Source organism: Rhyacophila brunnea, unplaced genomic scaffold, assembly GCF_057557595.1.
Source record: "Rhyacophila brunnea isolate RB1 unplaced genomic scaffold, BYU_Rbru_1.0 scaffold_1, whole genome shotgun sequence".
Taxonomy (NCBI): Eukaryota; Metazoa; Arthropoda; class Insecta; order Trichoptera; family Rhyacophilidae; genus Rhyacophila; species Rhyacophila brunnea.
The window spans coordinates 44,836,265-44,858,667 of record NW_028232751.1 but is presented as its reverse complement, the minus strand read 5'-3'; the positions used below and the strand labels follow the sequence as shown (position 1 = coordinate 44,858,667).

The following is a 22,403-nucleotide window of genomic DNA, read 5'->3' as shown; positions in this document are numbered from 1 at the left end:
TTTAAAAGATACAATCTCCATTCAATCCACTTCTTTTCAGACGTGAATTCTCCTTGCATATTTGCTGCGGAGCATAATATGATGCATTTGACACAATCATCTGTTGATATCACCAATAATCCTTACTTTTTGCGAATGCATTGAAGATGACATTTCTGTTTCGGCGATTTCAGAGAGCCATTCCAATTTAAATTTATCGCAAGGATTCGTTCTTTATGATGAATGTGTGAGGACTATGCGGGGGATGAAAACATGTGTGCGCACACATTTTGGTAGGTGTGCGCGCGCATACCTTGCAGGGAACATTGCTAGTGATCACCAGATACATATTTATTATGTATAGAAATTATGACGACTTGATAATTAACACTTGCCTAACTAATGCAAACATGGCGTCCTGGAAATAGCTAAGCATTATGAACTGCTCACATAACAGTAGTGACTTTCCCTACAAAAGAAAGGCAGGTTGATGGAAAGAGTGTTTCAAAAAACTCCTAAAACAGGACGACAGCATGTCCGAGAATGGAGAGCAAAACAAAAAATTTCACTACTTCGCATATTGTGCTCACCACACAGACTGACTTTTTTAGTGTTCTCATGTTTTATTTAAAAAATAAATCACTGAATAAAATTACTGGTTTCTTCAGTTAGGACATTTACAACTGATTATGAAAAGAAATGAAAAAATTTAATTCATTATATTGCGTCCGAAAAATTGTACTTATGCAGTTCGCTGTATCATAAGGCCATATAGCATTGAGATCAAATCGTGTAAAAATAAAACACTTAAAAAATACATAATTAAAACCACCGGAATGGAATTCAAGGAAAAGACAAGAAAATGAGTAAATTAGAAATACAATCTTATATAGTAGGTATATTAGTATAGAATTCTGAAGATTCAGAAGTAGATTTTTGTTAAATGCTCCTCGAACAATGTGTCATTTTTTGATCTCAATGCTATATGGCCATCTGTTTCTGGTGAACTATTATACTGCAAACTACATACATACAATTTACATGTAATCATTATTTATAATTATAACCTACCTAGTCTGTTAATTTATACAATTATTTCTTTGTTATGTAAAGTAAAAAACATATCTATTAGATAAATGTGAGTAACTAGGTACTAAAGTGTTTTGGTAAATAATGGTTGATATAAAACAGAACAATTTTGAATCTACTTTCACAATACTGTGTATTATTGTATTGTTTTTTTAATAATAATAATTTTCATCTTTTTGTCATGTGAAATGAATATGAATGTATCCACATTATATTTAATTCAAGGTCGACTGATTTATATTATATTTAATTGTACACATTCTACCGATTTCTACATATTTCATATTTTTATTTCAGCATAATGAATATAGTCTCAGGAAGTGGTCCTGTGACCGAAACGATTGAAAGGAGTTCCGAGGAGTTGCAATCGGAACGGAGAGACCTCGCAGTCGATTTTCTCTTTTGCCTCGGACTAATTGAAGTACTGAAGCAGTTGACATTTCATCCAGGTCACGAAGACCTCGTCGATCACATTGAGAACTTGGCGTTCAAACGATTTAATTATAAAGAAGGGTAAGAATATAGCAACATCTCTTAACATTATCGACCTGTGATATTGTAGTTAAGAGATTTTGATCTAATCATTCTAATTTTTTGTTTCAGTATTCAATCGAGTCCAAATGCAGCTAATATCCACATTATAGCTGATCTTTATGCTGAAGTGATTGGTGTCCTCGCTCAGTCCAGGTTCATGGCCGTTCGGAAGAAATTTACTGCAGAGTTGAAGGTAGGCTTCCAATTAACCGGAGGAAAAATACTACCCAGTTAGTGGTTATTTTGCAAATTACTAACTGGGTAACCGGTTATAACTGTCGTATTTAAAAAATGAATTTTCAAGTATTTTCGATATTATTTTTTGCACATTTTTTTTCTTTGTCTACAAATAGACGTGGATTTTAGCCACCTCTCGATTAATGAGATATATTCACTTGCTGAACCTACTACGTACATGTCCATGCTCTGGATCCAAACACATATTATTGAAAAGGATCATGTGACACGATATCACTCGCGTACATAATATAAATAATTTTATTAATATTAATTATTCTAGACATACATATAATATTGTTAAGAATATGTTTTGAATGATTTGAAGTGAGTATTATTTTTGACATTTGTTTTTCATAATGGTGCCTAAAACTAATGAATGGGTGGAACTCTAAAAATAGTTTAGTGACAATAGTTTGACAATGATTGCCCAAAGAAAGACCAATCTCACCATTTTCACGATGAATGGGATATTGCGGATTTAGCTGGGATTATAACAATATCTGTTGTTTAATTTGTAATGCCAAAGAATGACAAAGGTAGAGTGTGCTAGATCACTGCATTCTGATACTGGATAGTGGATAGTTAATCACAGCCTACTTCAAATTGGACATGCCTGGTCTATGGTAAACAAAGTCATTATAAACATTTCCTACTAATTGTTCATCTTTTTTAATTTTTTGGCATTATAATAATCCACAGTAAGTCAGCAATTAATACTAGAAATAATTAATTATTATCAAGTATATTTTACCTACCTTTTTAATATGATTATAATTTTGTACCAACATGATAGATAAAAAACATAACAATTATTATTTTTCAAATAACACTTCTATACTAGGTACTAAATTATTTAATAACATATCACTTATAAAAAGTGGTTTTAGAATTTAATAGCTTTGTTATTTTAGGAAAATCCTATCAATGACAACATGAATCTTATTACCTGCTTACAAAAAGGTAGTGATTAAAATAAGCATAATGAGGGTATGCTATTTGATTTTGCAATCATTCAATAATAAAAATAGATAATAATAATAGACACTTTTGAAAAGTGCATAAATCAAAACAATATTTTTGCCAAGACACTGTAACATAATATACCTACTTAATATGTTACTATTTTATTTGAAATGTGTTTACATTATTTTACATATTTACAATATATTTTTATAAATGCAAAATTATTTAAGGGCAAGATAAGTGCACTCAATTTGGGGGATTAAGCAAAAAACCCAAGGAACTTGTGGATATTATCCCACAGCTCTTTATAGATTGGCTGTGGGACACACGTGTAATCCTTATGGGCAGCTGCGCTATTATTAATTCTAGGAAATAGTAAAGTAAGCCATTTAAAGGGTATGTAATAAAGTAATAATTTAGGAAGGAGATTTTATTACTATTAGTGTAAGACAGTTGTTGATTTTTTGTTATGACGTGATGTTTCTGAAAAAGCTTTCACATGCTGTTTTGGCTGTTTGTCTCTTTAGTTCATGTACTTAGATACCTACTAATAATTTTAACCGGTTAACCGCGTGAAATTACCCGATTTACGGTTAGTTTAGAAACCCGCGATTACCTGGTTAGCCGGTTTCGGTTATAACCGGTTTGGAAGCTCTTAGTTGAAGGTATATATTTTGCTTACTGCTTGTACTATATAATGTTATCTAGTTTCACATGGTAACTCATAAAATATCTGAAAATTAATGACAAACGCCGTACTTTTCGCATTTCTAGCAATAAGTGTAATTTCGAACACTTTTTCCAAAATTTTTAATCCTAATGGAATCGTGTTGAGTACAAACAGATAAATATCTATCTTTATCATAAGATAGCCAGGCTTAAACTGACTTGTAAGTGGGTACTGTGGAAAAACATAAATTCAAATTAGTCATCAAGTTTATTAATAATCTGTTGTACTTTCAGGAATTAAAAAGCAGGGAGCCTTCCCCGCACACAACTCAAAGTATTATATCTCTTCTGATGGGCATGAAGTTCTTCCGTGTAAAAATGGTACCCATAGAAGAGTTCGAGGCTTCGTTTCAGTTCCTGCAAGAATGCGCTCAGTATTTCTTAGAAGTGAAAGACAAGGATGTCAAACATGCACTCGCTGGACTATTTGTCGAGATTTTAGTTCCTGTTGCTGCTGTAATTATTATCACTTTATTCAAATTATACATTAAGATCGAGAGAAAAAGATGCCAATCTAAGAAATTTAGTCACCTGCTTTCACCCTGCCTCAACCAAACCACAAAAGATAAAAAATATTCTATCTACCTATATAATATTATTTAAAGGGGAGAGGCATGCCAGCACAGAACCTAGCGGAAAAATATGAAGCTTACAATTTGAGATTTTTTTTTGATAATTTACAATTTCAACTGTATTAATTAAATAATATGTATCTGAAAACATTAAAAAGTTTTTTATTTTTTTTTAAATTTAAAGATAAACTTACAATTGTAAAAAAATGTAAAAAACTTTGAATTCGTTGCAGAGTCACATCTTATTATTACATAATATTTTATGGTCATATTTATTATTAAAATTTAGTTTATTAAGTTTCAATTTTTTGCTGTTTAGATTTTTGACTAATTCATTGTCTTAATATTTTTTATATTTACTTTAAAAAACATCGATTTTTATAAAAATATAAATGTCTATAACTTGAAATCCTTTTTATTTACAGTAGAACCTCGATAATTCGAAAAACGATAATTCGAATTTCGCCGTTTTTCGAATTTTTCGTAAATTTTAACCCCCAAGAATCATTTTTCATACAAAAAGTTTGTTATAAATCGAAATTTTCGTTATTTCGTAATTCGAAATGGAATTTGGTCCCAAAGGCCATTTTTATCCATATAAATCGAAATAAATGATAGTAAAATACTTATTTTCTTGGAAAGTAATAAATTTAATGACTGCAATTAAGTAGGCAAACACCTGCAAATTTACTGATGGGAGGCAAAACCCAAAGTTTAAGTTGTGGAAAAACCCAAAAACTCCCAATGTACTATGACATATCCAAGCATCAATATTATTATTATTATTGCAGGGGATGTCAATCAAGGTACATTTACTTGTCATTCAAGTAAATTCAGAATCCATTATTTTATTAATGTGAAAAAAATGTTGTTTTACAAGGTAATCTTAGCACATGGCCACTAAATGGTTTTCAGTGAAAAAAAACATTTATTTACGAAATTTCGTAATTATTAAGTAACTAACTTGTGTCATTTTTTTATAACTGACAGAATTACGTTTTTAATATGTATTTTAATAAATATTGAGTTTCTTATCTTTTAAAATTTGAGTTGATAACAACTGAATGTTTAGATTAAACTGGCAATAATGAATACACAGTGACCCTTTGTTTGACAGGACTAGTTCACTAATTGACTTAATGAATTCTCTTGACATTTTTATTACTGTTTATAGGATATTAAAGAATTTTATTTTAAATATAATACACACCTACATAGGTACCCGTTTTTACTGTGAATTTGTATGAATCTAGATTAGATTTTCGAAAGGAACAACATTCTTATTTAAGAATTTGTATTCTTGGTAGGTACCTATCTAACTGGATGTCTGATTACTCAGTAATTAGTGCTTAATTACAAAGTGTAAAAAACACATATTTCGAACTAGTTCACCATTGAATTACTTTTTTCACTGGTAAATACCACGTAACACTATTTTTCAATACTGCATCGTCTCCATACAAATTTACGAAAATTTTTTTTTTCTTCGGAAAATTCGATTTATAGCGATTTTCGCTAATTCGAAATCAAATTTTCAGGGTCCCTTGGATTTCGAATTATCGAGGTTATACTGTATATCACAATTATAAGTTTATCTTTAAATTAAAAACTAAACTTTTACACACAGTTTTACATACAGTTGAAATTGTAAATATCAAAAAAAAATTCGTATTGCAAGCTTCGTATTTTTCCGCTAGGTTCTCTGCTGGCATGCCTCTCACCCTTAACGGTATAATTTTAGATATTTGTAGATAGAAAAATATTTTTTTCTATTACGGTTTCGTTTAGGTAGGGTAATAATTAATTGTATTCTTAGTTCAATGAAAACAATAAGTATGTATGTTTAGTCTGCAATATTTATACCATCGTGGATGTGAAAAATTGTCAATGTCAGCGATTCTTGGGGGCATTGACGAAAAATTTGATTTAGCGAGTTTCGAATTATCGAAGTTATACTGTATTTAAATACGTTTAATAGACAATTAATTATATTTCTTGAAAGCAGGCTTTAACCCTTTTACTCCCATTCGGCCGATATTTCGGCCCACCATACCTATGCGAAAACTCCATCTGTAAAGTTTCTTCAGTTCAGTTTTCATCTGTGAAGTTTGGAACCAAATTTACGATTTATTCCAAATTTTTTCCCGTCATATTTCGTCTCATGTAAACAAAGCATTATATTCACTCTGTGTTGGGCATGACTAATATTTATTTTAGTGCCGCACTTGTTTATAATTTGGCATACCCTAATAACTCACAAGTCATAATTGCTCTTGCTGTCGAACTCGAGACCAAAGAGGGTCATAAAAATAATAAAACATTATTTTTATGACACATTTTAAATTCTGATACTTCTTTTAGTTGTTTTATGATTCATATATCACATTACAAATTGAGTTTTGTAATTTTTGAACTAACAATGGATGCCACTGTACTTTCGGTAAGATGGTGAAAAAATACATGAATATAAATATTATTATAAATGATTTAGTGCTTTGAGACTTATTTTTTGAAATTACTTCATTCCCATATCAGTTAGTCCTCGATACTGTATCGTATTCTCTTGCGATTTCGTGAATTGAATAATATTCTTGAATACCTTGACACTATACGATTTTTTTTGATTACTTTATAAAAATTCTATTTCATAGAGAAATAATAATATGTTTATTTTTTTTTCTGTTACTACATAAGGATAGATTATATTATAAAATTTGATATATTAATTATAAATAAAAAAATGTTGTCACACTTGTTTTGTTGTTCAAACATAGTTTTATCCGTTCATTTCTAAATAAATATTGATACATTATTTTTTTCTTTTGTTTTATTGATGTAAACTATCAATACTATTACTTATTATTGCTTTATACACCATTGAGAACACACAAAAAAAGTTTCAAATTTTTAAAACATGTGTAGAATTAGTTATTTAAAAAAAACTAAATCGTTTAAAATTTTTTGTCAAAAAACGCTTGGGAGTTTTCGCATATGCTAGGCTAAATCAGCTGGGAGTAAAAGAGTTAAATAATAGGCTATGGAGTCTTCGCCGCTGCCGTGTTTACATGTACAATAAAATTGTAAAAGTATGCAGTTATATTTGTAGGCAGCTTAATTTACCTGTAAAATTTTGAAATATTGTTGATATTAATTTAAAGGAACCGTTTGGGCGATGTTGCTATTTTAGAATAATCATTTTATTGAAATCACGCAGTCCTACTTAATTACACAAATTAATTTTGGATTCTAACCAAACACAAAATGTAGCCGTTATTCTAATATGATATATTTCTGACATATTATATAAGATACGTTGTATCTGATACACATGGTATATTATGGTAAAGTTAAACACATTCATTCTTTTTAAACCTTTAACACGTTTAGTATTGCAATGGCCAAAGTAACACGGAAGCGGAGAGATTATTAGTCTTTCAGTGGTATTTTTGTTCACAATAATTAACAATACCTGTTGTCAATATTCGCATGCCTTTTTTAAACAGAATATCTATTTTTACAGTCTGTAAAGAATGAAGTAAATGTCCCGTGCTTGAAGAATTTTGTGGAAATGCTGTACAGCCAAACGCTTGATGCCAGCACTAAGTCAAAGCACAGATTGGCTTTGTTTCCTTTGGTGACATGTCTGCTATGTGTCTCCCAGAAGTCGTTCTTCCTTGCCAACTGGCACTGTTTCCTTGCAATGTGTCTCTCCCATTTGAAGAATCGGGATCCCAAGATGTGCCGAGTCGCCTTGGGTATGTATATTAAATTAAATAACACTTTAATCTATCCAAATCTTTTCTCATAAAAAAAACTATTCAGAAACTTCCTTAGGAAGTGGCAAAGATCCACACCAGATTGTAGATGAAAAAAAAAAGAAGAGAATCATACATGACTTGTGGATCCAATTCAAGAATAATGATTCTTATATGTACGAGGGTGGGTCAATAAGTCCTTAGAAAAGCCGACAGGTGGCGCGACTAGTACTGTAAGCGGTTTGTTTTCATGCAGCGGCACTACCGATTCAGTATGCTGCGAAGTTTCAATCAGATTGGTCGGGTTGTTGTGTGTTTCTCGGACATTTAAAAAAAAAAATTGCTTGTTTACAAAAATGGAGAAAATTGAGTTTAGAGCTGTTAATAAACATTTTAATATAAAAGGGTTAACAGCAAAGGAAATAAAAAATGAGTTGGATTTAGTTCACGGCACATCTGCTCCTTCACTTGCAACTATTTATAACTGGTTAAATGAATTTAAACGTGGTCGTACATCAACAAAGGATGAACCACGCTCAGGACCGCCTGTAGAGGTGACTACACCAGAAATGATCAATAAAATCCACGATATGGTGTTAAGTGACCGAAGATTAAAGTTGAGTGAGATAATTGAGGTTACAGGGATCTCAAAAGGTAGCGTCATTTCTATTTTACATGACAAATTGGGCATGAAAAAAATTTCTGCAAGATGGGTGCCGCGTTTGCTCACAGTCGACAATAAACGCAATAGGGTGGTGGCCTCTAAAGCCCTGTTGTCGCTCATGCAACGCAATCCGGATGAATTTTTTCGTCGCTTTGTGACTGTAGATGAAACATGGGTACACCACTATACTCCCGAGACGAAAGAACAGTCAAAGCAGTGGATTGCGAAAGGCGAACCATGTCCAAAGAAGGCGAAAACCGTAAAATCAGCTGGTAAGGTTATGGCTACTGTATTTTGGGATGCACGTGGAATTATTTTCGTTGACTATTTGGAAAAAGGAAAAACAATAACAGGGGATTATTATGCATCTTTATTGGACCAGCTAAAAAACAAAATTGAAGAAAAACGGCCTCATTTAAACAGGAAAAAAATCCTCTTTCATCAGGACAATGCCCGTGTTCACACATGTTTACGATCAATGGCTAAAATTGAAGAATTGAAGTTCGAATTGGTCGACCACCCACCGTATTCGCCAGATTTAGCCCCCAGTGACTTTTTCCTTTTCCCAAACTTAAAAAAATGGCTAAGTGGACAACGTTTTTTTTCAAATGAAGAAGTCATCGATCGGACAAATGCTTATTTTGAGGACCTTCCGAAAACTTATTTTTCTGACGGTTTAAAAAAATTGAGAAACGTCTAACCAAGTGTATTGAGCTCCAAGGAGATTATGTTGAGAAATAAAAAAAAAAAAAAAAACTTTTAATGCTTTTTTCTAAGGAATTATTGACCCACCCTCGTACTATAAATCTACCACATTGTAAATAAGGTTTGATAGTTTGGGCAAGTAACAATAAATATTAAGAGTGACGGCTAGCGAGACAAACCAATGTCAAGTCAATGCGCTGCTCACTTCTTGCACACGGGAAGTAATGGTGTCTGTACACCTTACTCCCACTGTGGTAATACTATAATCATGGTATATTTTTGTTTCAGAATCTTTATACCGCCTGTTGTGGGTATACATGATACGTATTAAATGCGAGAGTAACTCAGCGACCCAATCTCGCCTGCAAAGCATTGTGAACTCACTGTTCCCAAAAGGATCAAAGGGGGTGGTACCCAGAGACACCCCACTAAATATTTTTGTAAAAATTATACAATTCATTGCACAAGAACGACTGGAGTTTGCAATGGGAGAGATTGTTTTCGATCTGTTAATGGTTGGAAGACCAATAAAGATGATTATGACTCCCGAAAGAATGTCAATAGGCTTAAGAGCTTTCCTTGTTGTCGCCGATAGCCTGCAGCAGAAAGAAGGAGAGCCACCCATGCCGAGAACCACCGGCACTATGCCTTCAGGAAACACCCTGAGAGTAAAGAAGACATTTTTGAACAAAGTATTAACCGATGAGACTGCTCGATCCATAGGAATGAGTGCGTATTTTCCTCATGTCAGAAGAATCTTAGTCCACATTTTGAGAGCACTAGACTTACACTATGGCCGACCACTTATAAAAACAAATACGCAAAATATAACAAAGGAGCAGGAAATTAACACTGGCGATAGGAAACCACGCATAGACCTATTCCGGACCTGTGTGGCAGCTGTACCAAGGTAATAAATAATTTAAAAAATATATTATTTCCTGTTCTATTATTCAGCAATGTAGTGCAAAGCACATATTTGTTGCTTAGTGGCGCCTAATATAATCCTGGCAACCAACTGAAACATGTATATTGCTGTCGTGTTTGGTATTCACATTGTAAGACAGCAATGAAACTGTAGTGGGTAGTAAGTGCTCATTTTTATATTACCTATATACTAATCTATTTTTGAATTCTATAACTTTATTTTTTTAAATCATGTGAGCATCTTAAATTAATAATTTGTAATGATTCAAGTGCTTATGATCTAATTTTATGGCTAATCCTTATACTATATTTTTATGATTTTTAGGCTTATACCTGATGCAGTTGACATGACTGGAGTCGAATTGGTGGAAATGCTATCGCGCTTGACAGTACACATGGATGAAGAACTGGGAGGCTTAGCATATCAAAGCCTCCAAACTCTAGTAGTCGATTTTCCCGACTGGAGACACGATGTTCTATCTGGCTTCACACAATTCTTGGCTAGAGATGTCCAGGTAAATAAATATACAGCCATCTTAAATCAAATTTCCAAAAATTATTTAAGTACAGCAACTTATTAGATTAGTTTATAATTGATTGATAATAGATTCACCCTCTACTAACCTAAATTTATACTATTTGTTAATACTAATACATATAACTCTAGTTGATCACGAGTGATACATTTTGGACACAGTTGCGATAAACAAAATTTCACGATCAACATAAGAAAATTAATAAAAACACGAAAAAATAACATTAATTTTTTCTGCGTTGCAAAAAAGAATCTAGGTAAGTACATAGTTTACTCTGCGTAGCCTGTCTGCAGTTACTAGATATATAATAGATTCTTGGCATCTGGCACATGTTAAAAGAAATGCAGAATATAAATAATATTATTAAAAATCAATCGCAATATAATGAATTCGGAAATGAGGTCATGATGAATGAGGGTTACCTGTATTGGTTTTAATGACATTGCATATTCTACAACTCTCCTACCCTATGACTATTGACTAATCTATTTTAAATTGTATTTTTCTTAAAAGTCATATCAATATCGGCATCAAATAATTTTATTACAGGATACATCACCCACACTTGTTGACAGCGGACTGCGTATGCTACTGCAACTGATGAGTAGCTGGAAAAACAGTGTCATGAATACAAATACCACCAATAACAGTCAGAAACAGGATCCTGCTGCATCAGTTATTCGAGTTGTCGAAGCTCTTGCGCTGGTGATGCTTTGCCAGTGCAGATCATACCCAAGAAGACTGGCTTTACACATTTTGAGGTAATAATTTAAATTAATATTCACAATATCATTAAATCCCTCAAAAGTCAAAGTTATGATATTCAAAGTAAAGTTACTGTCTTTCGTAAAATGGACAAAAATCTTTTAAAAATTTGAATGACATGCAAAACGTTTCTACCCCTTTACTTTTGGTCGAAACTTTCTTAGACAGCCTTTGAATGCCCTTGAATGTAGAATTATTTTATTTCATCCAGCTTCTCCCCACTCATCTTTCATTAATCGATTTACAGAAACCATCCCTCTCGTGCAATACCTCTCTATCATAACCGTAAAGCACCTCATAAGCACCCATCTGCCACATAACTTTGAGCCTAGCTATAGGTAATATCTCTAACTCCCCTCGTTTATCTAGACTCTTTATTTAGCTTCATTCAAAAAGTGCTTACAGTATATAAGATTATTTAATTTAATTGCAAGACCACTTATGGCATCATTCGGCACTCCGGACAACATCCGCAACTTGGATGGTGTTTTTGGGGTCTGTACGATGTCTGTACCGCGCGGCAGTTGACTAAAGTCATTTCGAGTATCGCTACATATTATTGTTATTGGGTTTTAATGATATGAATTTATCTTTTCATCATCCAAAAAATACCAATGCAGCCTTTGTTTGACGTATAACCAAGGTGATGCCGCAACATGAATGAAGATTGACCCAGTATAATTTTACAATATTCAACGTAGTTTCTAAGTGTTATCAATGTTTTTCGTGGCATGTGGGTATTAACGAGGATCATCTGAAATAACTACTACTCTCTTTCAATATTTATTTGAACATGATAAGGGGAATCAAAAAGTTTATCTGTGTCTACCCAATGTCTGTGGCTATTTTTAAAAAAATATTAAACTAAAATTTCTCAAAAAAACGTTTTTTGCCTCTCCTGTAAAATTTGTTCTGTGAGGGTTACGCCCTTTTTCCTAAACACGGTCGAATGCTATGAGTTACGATGATTTTTTGGATTTAAAAGTTTTTTCAAAGATATGAGGATTCTTGGAATTCGAGATGATTATGAAAGCGAAAGGATCAACTGGAAAAAAATGACCGTAATAAAAGTCATGAAAAGTAATTTAATAAAAATTTATTTTAAAACAAGCCATCTTGATAAAAATTACCGATGCATTTCTTTAAAATGTTTAAACTCAATGAATAATAATTATCTATACGATGTACAAATACGTAAACTGAATAAAGAGCCATCGAAAATACCAGTTCAAAAATATAGGAATTTGATGTCACTGTGTGACTGAGATAGTTATAAGAAATATTATAAACTTTTACAATAAATCCTCATTAATACGAATTCCACGGGACCGAAAATCGAAAAAAAAATTGAATTACGAATTATGAAACGTATGGGGGAAAAATATTAAATTGTAAAAAAAATTTTTTTTTTGATTTTCATCAATATTGTTTACGATCATAGATGTGCCTACCAAATTTCCGGTTCCGTGTGTGTTAATGGGTCATAAAATGTCAGGATTATTTTTATTACCTTCTTAAAATAAGTAATTTATTATGTTTTACGAAAAGTCTGTCACAATTTTCAATGACTGGCTCATGAAATAGTGTACTTTATTACGATCTATTGAATATTTTTATATGCCAGGACTTTGCGAAAATTTCGAATTACGGCGAATTTCGAATTATCCGTGTTCTTATTAACGAGGTTCTACTGTACCTCATTAAAGGTTTAAGATAATCTTCTCTCCTACCATACCTACAGCATGGTTTGTTACATAGTAAAATGTACAGCTACACTTAATTGTATAACTACTACTTAATTTAACTTTGTTAGCCAACTATCATTTTTATTTTCACTTCCAGTTAATACGCATACGTGCAATGGTTATAAGTCAATATTATCATTTCACGTATTCACGTATTCAATTATAATTAGGGAAAAAAATTATATCGGTTTCTTTATTTTATGTGTCATTTTAATATTTTTCAAATAACATAGTATTTTTTGTGCAATTAAATACCTATTTTCCAATGTTATGAATGTATTTTTCTTATATTTGTTAATAAAATATTTTCATTAATCGGAAAATGCCTAATGAATAACTTCATCACGATAGAAATAATGAAAAATGAAGTATTTTAATGCTTAATGATGGCGTAAGTAAATGATACAATCCAGTTACTTGCTGACAAAAAGGTGTATGTAAATTTTCTTTTGTTTTAATTGAAATAAAACATGTTAAATAAATAATTATGCTCAAATATATATGTAGTACACCCTATACTATTATATTGCTTCAAATTTATATCAATACATTCATAATATAAAGTGTAAAATATCTTATTTTGCCTTTCCCTCAAAACTGTGTTTTTCGACTTACGCCTCTTTGCCAGATTGATGACGATTTATGAGATAGCTCTAAAGAAATAGATTTTTTTGAACATTTTTTGAATTCAAATATAATGGATAGAATCGTTATCGAAACAAATAACTACCTATTATACAGAAGACATTAAACAACAAGAACCATTGCCGAAATCACAAATGCATAAGTTTCGGAAGTATTCAAGATATTATATCAGTTCGAAGTGCAATGTCTCTTTATGTGTATACCCGTGTTTTAGACAATATCATGAAAAGCTTATTAATTATTGAAATTTTGAAGTGCTAAAAAAAATTACGTAGAACATTGGTGTTGATTTTATGTGTTCTGGTTAGTGTAGGTATAGTGTCATGATTAATTATCAAAACAAACTAATAATATTTAAAAGTGGAGTGTAAATAAAATATTTGTCGAAATTTATCAATTGGTTTGAGTAGACTGAATACTGAAGTGTTTATAATCTGTCATCGACGCACTTGTCCAGCGACGATTAGCATGTGTCATGGCGGCGCTCGGGTAAGACTAAACCTTTTCTATGAAGCAATCTTGTTCGTCATTTCTTATCAGATTTAGGCGATGAATATTTATTTTTAGAGTCGCATATAAAATATAAGGTTCGGTCATAATCATTTTTGAACTTATCAACGATTTTTACGACTCTATTTGTGCATGTTTGACTGACATTAATTATGATTTATTGATGCTTGAAAACACAACGCGCACTGTCGTATTAAACCAGGATTCGTAACGCTTTGAAAGGTTTAATATATCATAGATTTTTATTTGTATTTCTTGGACTTTCAATGCCTCATAATTTTTATGTTTACCCTACTTGGGATACTTTACCCCTATTCCCCTGCCTTAGTATGTTGATTACGTGTTAACCATATTCAACAAGAGATTACTGTATTGTTACATAATCTCATTCTAATTCTTTTCAATAATTGATTTTTCTGTGTAACACCGGTACCTTACATTTATAATCATTAAATTGGCTTAATTGTTTTATTACAGGGAAGCAAAACTCCTTCTGGAAAAGTTGGGACTATGTGAAGAGTCTTCTCTCGTCGATGCAATGGATAGTTGCTGCTCCGTGGTGGCAGAGCAATGTTTACCGCTATTGCCACCAACTGAAAAACAAGCGCTGCTAGCTGCACCTCTACTGGATTTACAATGGTTTTGCGACCGATCTCACGCAATCTGGACACCGGGTATATTATTTTACTCATTGAATTCCTCATCCATGTTATCATTTAGTTTTAATAACCACTTTCATTATGAAAAAGATACTGCAAAGCAGGGCTTTTTTTGTAATGTAACGCGGTGGAACAGCGATCCAGCACCTTTTTTCATGATATATTAAATTCAACGTTTCAAAAGCAATTAGACGAAACAATGTTCATATTAGACGAAGCTAATTTTCCTGAATCATCTCATACGAAAAGACATATAATCTGAAAAACTATCGCGTTTGATATATTATTTCTTCAAGAGAATGTGAATGCGAATTTTCGCAAATGAATCTAATTATTACCTTTATTAAGAGCTTCGTTGAAGACCAAAATAGATTCGGGACTTTTCTTCATCAAACTCGTCAGATCTTTTGACACTTTTTGATCCTTCAAAATACGTTGATCAGTAGTTACTCAGTGGAAGACATTCGGCCATAAACTCTAACACTAAAAAAGGAATCAAGACGAATTGCCAGACAAAAAATGGACTGAACTTTGGAAATCACCATGGCCCCCACAAAGAGGAGACTGACAGGGCTCTAGCCTGAGGAATTGACCAGATAAATGAAATAAATGCACATCACAAATTTGCTCTAATCGTAAAAAAAATCGCCTGCGGCGCTAATTTCCTTCAAGCATATTAACATTTTAAAATATGTGGTTGTGTAATTGTATTTTTTTGGTTAATGTTTGTTGATACACTGGATACCCTTAATTTTACCTCGAACACTACTACACGCTACTATAGAGCGTCACACTGCCTTTAACCTTAGTAATGCGGGGCCCGCCAAAGATTCTGGACTAGGGGCCCGCTTCAGGATGTGGGGGCCATGGAAATCACTATATACTTTTATTCAGATATAAATGATGTTTTTACAATTTAATTTTTTACAGCTTTCGTTGTTTATTTGTATATGTTTGTTTAATTTTTTATGCACTTCGTGGCATAGGAAAAGTTGCTTTAAATGATATTTGAATATCATTTTTTTTAATAGGTAAGAAGTTTGGCAAGAAGTGAGTTCCGGCATCTTTGTTTTTTAAAAAAAGCCTTGCTGCAAAGTATTGTAATATCTATGTTAGTGTTCCTAACCATGCTATGTGAGGATTTGCAAAAGATCTCCAGAATAATATGCAGCCTTTAAGCCAGCAACAAAGTGTATTGGATTGGGCCAAAATGTTTGGGAATGATTTTATACTTATTTGCACTGTTTTTTTTAATAAAATTATGAAGAATTTGTGGTATATTTACGAGCTTAGCTCAAATGGTCTATAGACTTTGTTGGAAAGAAGTATTTGTAGTTATGATACCTTGTCATTTCTCATCTAGACATTTAATAACAACATAAAATATATTAATACCATAAGATTATTACTGTAAACATCGTCATGTTAAAACTTTGAATAAGGCTAATTTGGTGCATTAAATGTCCATGGTTATAGCACTTATTTAAATAATCATTTTGCAACAATTTTCATCTAACTTAAGATTATCCAGTAAAATATTATTATATTAGTAAATTTTTCAATGGTGTTTGTAATTTATATTTCACGTGCTATATTTGCCATTATATATACATTTTATGATAGTTTAATATAATACAATTTGAAGGTCCTTTTTTTCCCATTAAAAAGAATAGATTTTTATCTTTAACCCGATCGCCGCGGATGGGACATATGTTGTTTTTTACATAAGCTCTGATACTGGGCGGATGTCGCAACTGTTGATATCGAAAATTGAAATGTCGGTAAAGTAGGAAATACTTCACGCATAGTATTAATTTTTGTATTGAAAAATGCTCTGATTCGTGTTCGTACCGCCATATCGATAACTTTGTCAAAAATATGTTGTTTTAATTTCATAAACATCGATCTTTCGAACCCCCTCGATCTATCGAGATTCGCCGGTACGATTGCATCAGTTCAAATCTACGCGGTATTTTTCGCGGCTGCGCAGTAGGTATACAAAATATATTTCATTCGAGTTGAGTGTGCGCCGAGTATTTACCGTGTAAAGTTGAATTCACAGCGATTTTTACATCATGTGCGGGAGGGAATACGAAAAAGACAACCAAAAAACGAAAAGAAATTTGTCGTAATATTTCTAAAAATGTACTTGAACTTGTGTTCTGGATTATGTCATTTATTACTCATGTGTCTCCCTAATTGTTTTAAAGTCATAAATCGAGCTCATTATTGAAAGTCGTAAATATTTAGTAAAGATGCGTCCACACGGAATGAATAAATATATATTATTATATTTAAGAGGATTGCAAGTTTTACCAATAAATTACGAATTACTATGAAGGAATATATAAAACGTATAATTTTTTGCTAAAAAAACACACACGGGTAGGTATAAAATATAATATAAAATATAAATCATGGAATATTGACTTTTCAACAATATTACATATTATCTTCGCGTACAATTTAATGCTTATAAATTTTTAAAACCTTACCCAAAAAAAAGTTTTTATAGCACTTGGAAAAATTTACGCAATTTAAAAAATAAATATTGTTTTTTTTACAAAACATAAAATTACAATCACTAACATAACACAATGCTCAATAAAACTGAAAAGTAATCTACAAAATCCAAGTTTCACTAAAAAAAAAAAACAAAAAAATTATTATAATATTTTCAACCAGTGTGAACTCACCTTTACGCTTAAATTAGAATGGCCCATAAAACATGTAAAATGCTGACACAATCTATGCCACAAAATAAAACTGGTGACTACCATCCAATTTTAATGGATTTGTCATCAATAAAACTTACACTAATTAACAATAATTCATAAGTCACCAATAAAAGCTATTATTTTCAATAATTTTTATGGCATTTTTAAGTGTTTTTAACACGAGTCACTTGTTTTGAAGTCGAGTGCTTTGTCATCGAAAATGGCTACAGAGTTTATCCGAACAAAGCAATACGGTAGTTTTGTTAAAGTAAACACAGCTAAATTCAACACTATATTATGTGTTTTAGTGTGGCACTTGGATCCTTATGTATCTAGGCATGATAACAGTTGTAGCCACAATTTTTAACTGCCGTATTTATTATAATACAGCGAAGAATAACATTTCGAAAAACCTACCGCGGACAGCACATCTTTTGTATGGAAACTTAACGCGCGGATCGGGTTAAAAGCCGAAATACTCTGAAATCAAGAAACTTTCGCGCATTCATTATATATTATTAAATCGTCAATTTTATTTTTATTTTTTTTAACTTCGGCCCCATCTATTTTTATGACCATGAGTGGCTTCTAATAATTTATGTCAGGTATCAGGCATATACTTGTGGCGCATGACATTTATGAGGTAATTCAATTATCTATGGTTTTTTTTGCAGGTTTCCAATATGATGACTTGACTGCGAAAGTCGGAACTGGCATAAGCACAGCTCTTTCTCTTGGTCCGGATCCATGGAGTACACTTCTTATTGGGTTTATGGAAAGAGATAAGATTCCCCTTAAATGCCCCACAGCGGTTCATCACGCATGGCCGATATTGCATTCCAGAATTAACGCACTTTACGTTGTGATAGACCCCATGTAAGCCAGTTTTATATTTCACCAACATCCTTATAATCCTCGGGATGTACACTATTGTTAATGGTGTATGCCTTACATTATGTTAATAATTAAGTATTTATAAAATTAAAGAAAGGTGAATTGAGTAGGTCAAAGGCAAAAGGGCTTCTCTCCATCACTAATAATGATCCAATTTTGAAGAGTTTTTATGTACTTTATAAGTTATATTATATTAATATAGTATAACTGAGCTACTTTGAACACTGTTTAAATTAAAAATAATAAAATTATTTGGTTTATGTTGAACATTTCAAAGGGGGCTGTTGTGCATTTCAAAAATGAAGATAAGCCTTTTTTGTTCTTACCTACTCAATTACTGATTTTGCTTTTTTTATTGAGGAATGATTGATAGCCGTTCACTCATCACATTGGATCCTCGATCAAGGTCAAACAGAATTTGATTCGAACCCTTTAAACACAGGTGTTCTGCTATTATTCCAACCATGAGAAATAACACTCATTCAAACTCACTCAAATCATGTTAAATGAAATGCAATTATGTAAATGACATTATATACATATTTCTGTGTATCTATCATTGTCACCATGCATCATCGGATAGAGTTACAGGACTCTGCATTATTGCATATTGTGGTGATATTACTAATATAAGTAATTGTAAAAGTAAAATGAGTCTTTTCTGTCACTTTCTTTGTGCTAAGTATAGTGCATAGTATAATTAATCTGTTGAAGCCAATCGGCACCAACTTTTACCAAGTGACTCTGGACAATCAGCGTCAATTCAATGCCGCTTGTCCTTGGTGAAAAAAAATATTTTTATTTTTACATATTTCTTCAAACCTAACAAATTCACCCACATATTGAAAAAGATAATGGTAATTTCAATAACTACTGAAAGAAATATTTAAATTAAACTATAAATAATAAAAAACGTTCTAGCAGTTTCAGTAACTTTTCAAAAATTATTACAAAATTAAATCTGGCCATCGATCTATCTTTATTTTCTTTTAAATTTGTCTTGAACCGGTTAAACAAGCAATATTCCTTATCAGCCACGATACAATGATAATTGTGATCATTCTGACTATTCTAGCCCTGTAAATGATAACCGCGCTTCATTGCTGCGAAGTGCAACAGCTCCGAGGAAACCAGCAAACGAAAGAGATATATACATGCATGTTTGGAAGAATTATCTCACCCTTGCCTTTAGGGTCGTTCCGCCCACTCCCAGCTCAGTCGTCCGCTGCGCCAGCCCAGATTTAAGTCTTAGGTATGTTACAGGAAAGATTTAGTATCATCACACCATCCATTCTATATTATTAACCTTTAATTTAATACAATTATATTATATCTATTTAATTGTTTATTCCTTCCATGTATTTATAAGCACTTACATACACAGCATAGCTATTTAAAGCCTTTTAAATTGTCTGAAGTACGTCAGTTTCATGTTATTATAAAAGCAAATTTGCACAATATGTTAATCTGATTATATTATTAATTTGGTAGTCGCCAGCTGCAATTAGTTTTCTTATTATTATTTACATTTAGACAAACTAACTTCAGATGATAGGAAAGAGTCTTTAAAAATTTATGTTATTTTATGTACCCATAATAAACTTATTATATTGCATATTAGTTTGAAATAACATATTATTCTGTATTGCTATCTATTTTGCAATTAATTTAAATCATTAATACTGTAGGGCCGCATGTCATTAAAATATATATTCGGCATCATACGGTAAGTACATCATCGTAGTCACCATATCTCTTTCAATTAGCTGTCAGAAGTAAATCTTTAAATCTGCTGAAAGATAATTTCTTTCTACTGCATTGTCCTTAATTATATTATATTGTCTAACGTAATATATAATTCACAATAATCAATTAATTTTTTTAAAAACCGTAACATACTATCATTTTTCACCGAAATCAATACATATTAATGTTTTGCTGAACTATCTCATGATTGGCGTGTAATTTGATTTCTACGTCAAATAAACATGTTCACATTAATTTCAATAATGTTTTATCAGATTCAATAAAATATCACATATAAGTTGTTCCGTTTACTTGAAATATCGACTCTGTATTGAGATTATTTTAACTCGTGGGACACATAATTTTTAAAGTTATTATTAGCTACTTATTACACATCGAACATTCAGTGTCCTTATATCTTTTTCGAAATTAGTCAACAGTACTTTGTGAAACCGTGTGTATATGTTTAATACAGATATAACTGCTTAATATTAGCTGAAAACATTATACTTGTATTAGTTTTTTGGTCAGTCTTTTTATATTATTATATACACAGACATTGATGTTGCCTTATTATAAATTTGGCAATCAGTGGAAATGAGTAAATTGCAATTTTTTAAAGTAATTGATTTTGAGCTTACATAATATTATATTAGCAAAAATAATTGATGTATTCTTGCATGTCAATTAATGTGCTTTGAAGTATTTTTGTACATAGATAAAATATTTTTGAAAATAGTGTGATGTACAATGTTCGGTGTATGTACACCCCCCGAGGTAGTAGGTGGTATTTGATTATAAGAAATTTTGCATGCATTGGTTCAGTGGTACGACGGAAAGTACCGACACTTGGTTGGAAGGAGGGTCTGCTTCTCGCAGCAAGGTTTCCACCGGCCAATCGTCGCTGAGTGCTTCCTTGGAAAACTTAAACATTCAGACATCACCGTTAGGACGGTTCACACTACCACTCACCTATGGAAAAAAAGATAAACAACATAAGAGGACCAGGTAAAAAAGCATGCCTTATTAACATTTAACATAAATAATATGCACCATAAACCAATATATATTGGAAAACAATAAATTAGTTAATATAATATGATATTATGTAGGCATAGATAAACTATAAGATAATAATTGCTTGCATACGGAAGTAAAAGCACATATTTATTATATTAAAAATTGTTTTTGTATAAAACAGTGAGCAAGACAGAATGAATGGTCATGGACTCTCAACTGGATACTATGAAAAAATTCAGTTTTAGTTAGAAATTATGATCGAGATTTCTTATCTCGAAAAATTATGTAAAAGGTAATTTTCTTATCTGGTTTTATTTTTAATACTCATTTCTTGAGAAATTATCAAGAGTATTATTGAGAATCTTACAAGCGAGCGAATGTTTGTTCTTCCCCCACTCCAACGAAATTCTCTTGACGTAAACGCTTTTTTTTGAGCTAGCATAAGAATTTCGCTGGAGTGGGGGAAGAACAAATATTCGCTCGCTTGGTCTAAATGCGGCTTAAGTCTGTCGCAAGCCCCCTCCCCCACTTAGCCTCAGGGATGCTCTGTCGTTTTCTACACAATCTGTGTCCCGACCTTCTTTTTTTCTTTCTGGTCTGTTGAAGGTTAGACATATTGGTGGTTGGATGTAATCCATCTTTGAGACATAGCCTACCCAACGTAGTCACCTACTTTCACCTGTGCGATGACAGGGTGGTCATTGTACAATGCGTATTGCTCGTGGTCTTCCTTTCAAAGATGTCGATTTAACTCTCATTTCTTTTTAAATTCCCAACATTCCGACATGTGGGTGAATAATGGCCCTGATGAGTCTTTTTTTAGTTTTTCAGTCTTGATCAAAAGTGTCTGTAAACAGTACTAAGATTTGTTTGCCAGAGTAATTCTTCTACTAATATAATGTTGTTTTGACGATCAACGTGTGATCCCAGATATATCAATTTACCGACTTGCGCAAATTAAAATCATTAATCGTAAGTGGTGCGCTCGATGGAGCCTCACTCGCTGACA

The 22,403-nt window shown here is 32.1% G+C and overlaps 1 protein-coding gene across 2 annotated transcripts in view; it reads left to right on the top strand.

Moving 5' to 3' along the window:
- Nucleotides 1–22,403, top strand: part of fry (microtubule binding protein furry) — a 90,665-nt gene that overhangs the window by 8,474 nt on the left and 59,788 nt on the right. For both annotated transcript variants that reach the window (XM_085944861.1, XM_085944852.1), the window contains exons 5-15: nucleotides 1,366–1,581; nucleotides 1,672–1,795; nucleotides 3,769–3,990; nucleotides 7,627–7,861; nucleotides 9,519–10,140; nucleotides 10,483–10,672; nucleotides 11,243–11,454; nucleotides 14,836–15,032; nucleotides 18,409–18,610; nucleotides 19,704–19,880; nucleotides 21,200–21,382. In XM_085944861.1, coding sequence (XP_085800987.1) covers nucleotides 1,366–1,581; nucleotides 1,672–1,795; nucleotides 3,769–3,990; nucleotides 7,627–7,861; nucleotides 9,519–10,140; nucleotides 10,483–10,672; nucleotides 11,243–11,454; nucleotides 14,836–15,032; nucleotides 18,409–18,610; nucleotides 19,704–19,880; nucleotides 21,200–21,382 — 2,580 coding nt within the window. The remainder of the gene's footprint in view (nucleotides 1–1,365; nucleotides 1,582–1,671; nucleotides 1,796–3,768; nucleotides 3,991–7,626; nucleotides 7,862–9,518; nucleotides 10,141–10,482; nucleotides 10,673–11,242; nucleotides 11,455–14,835; nucleotides 15,033–18,408; nucleotides 18,611–19,703; nucleotides 19,881–21,199; nucleotides 21,383–22,403) is intronic.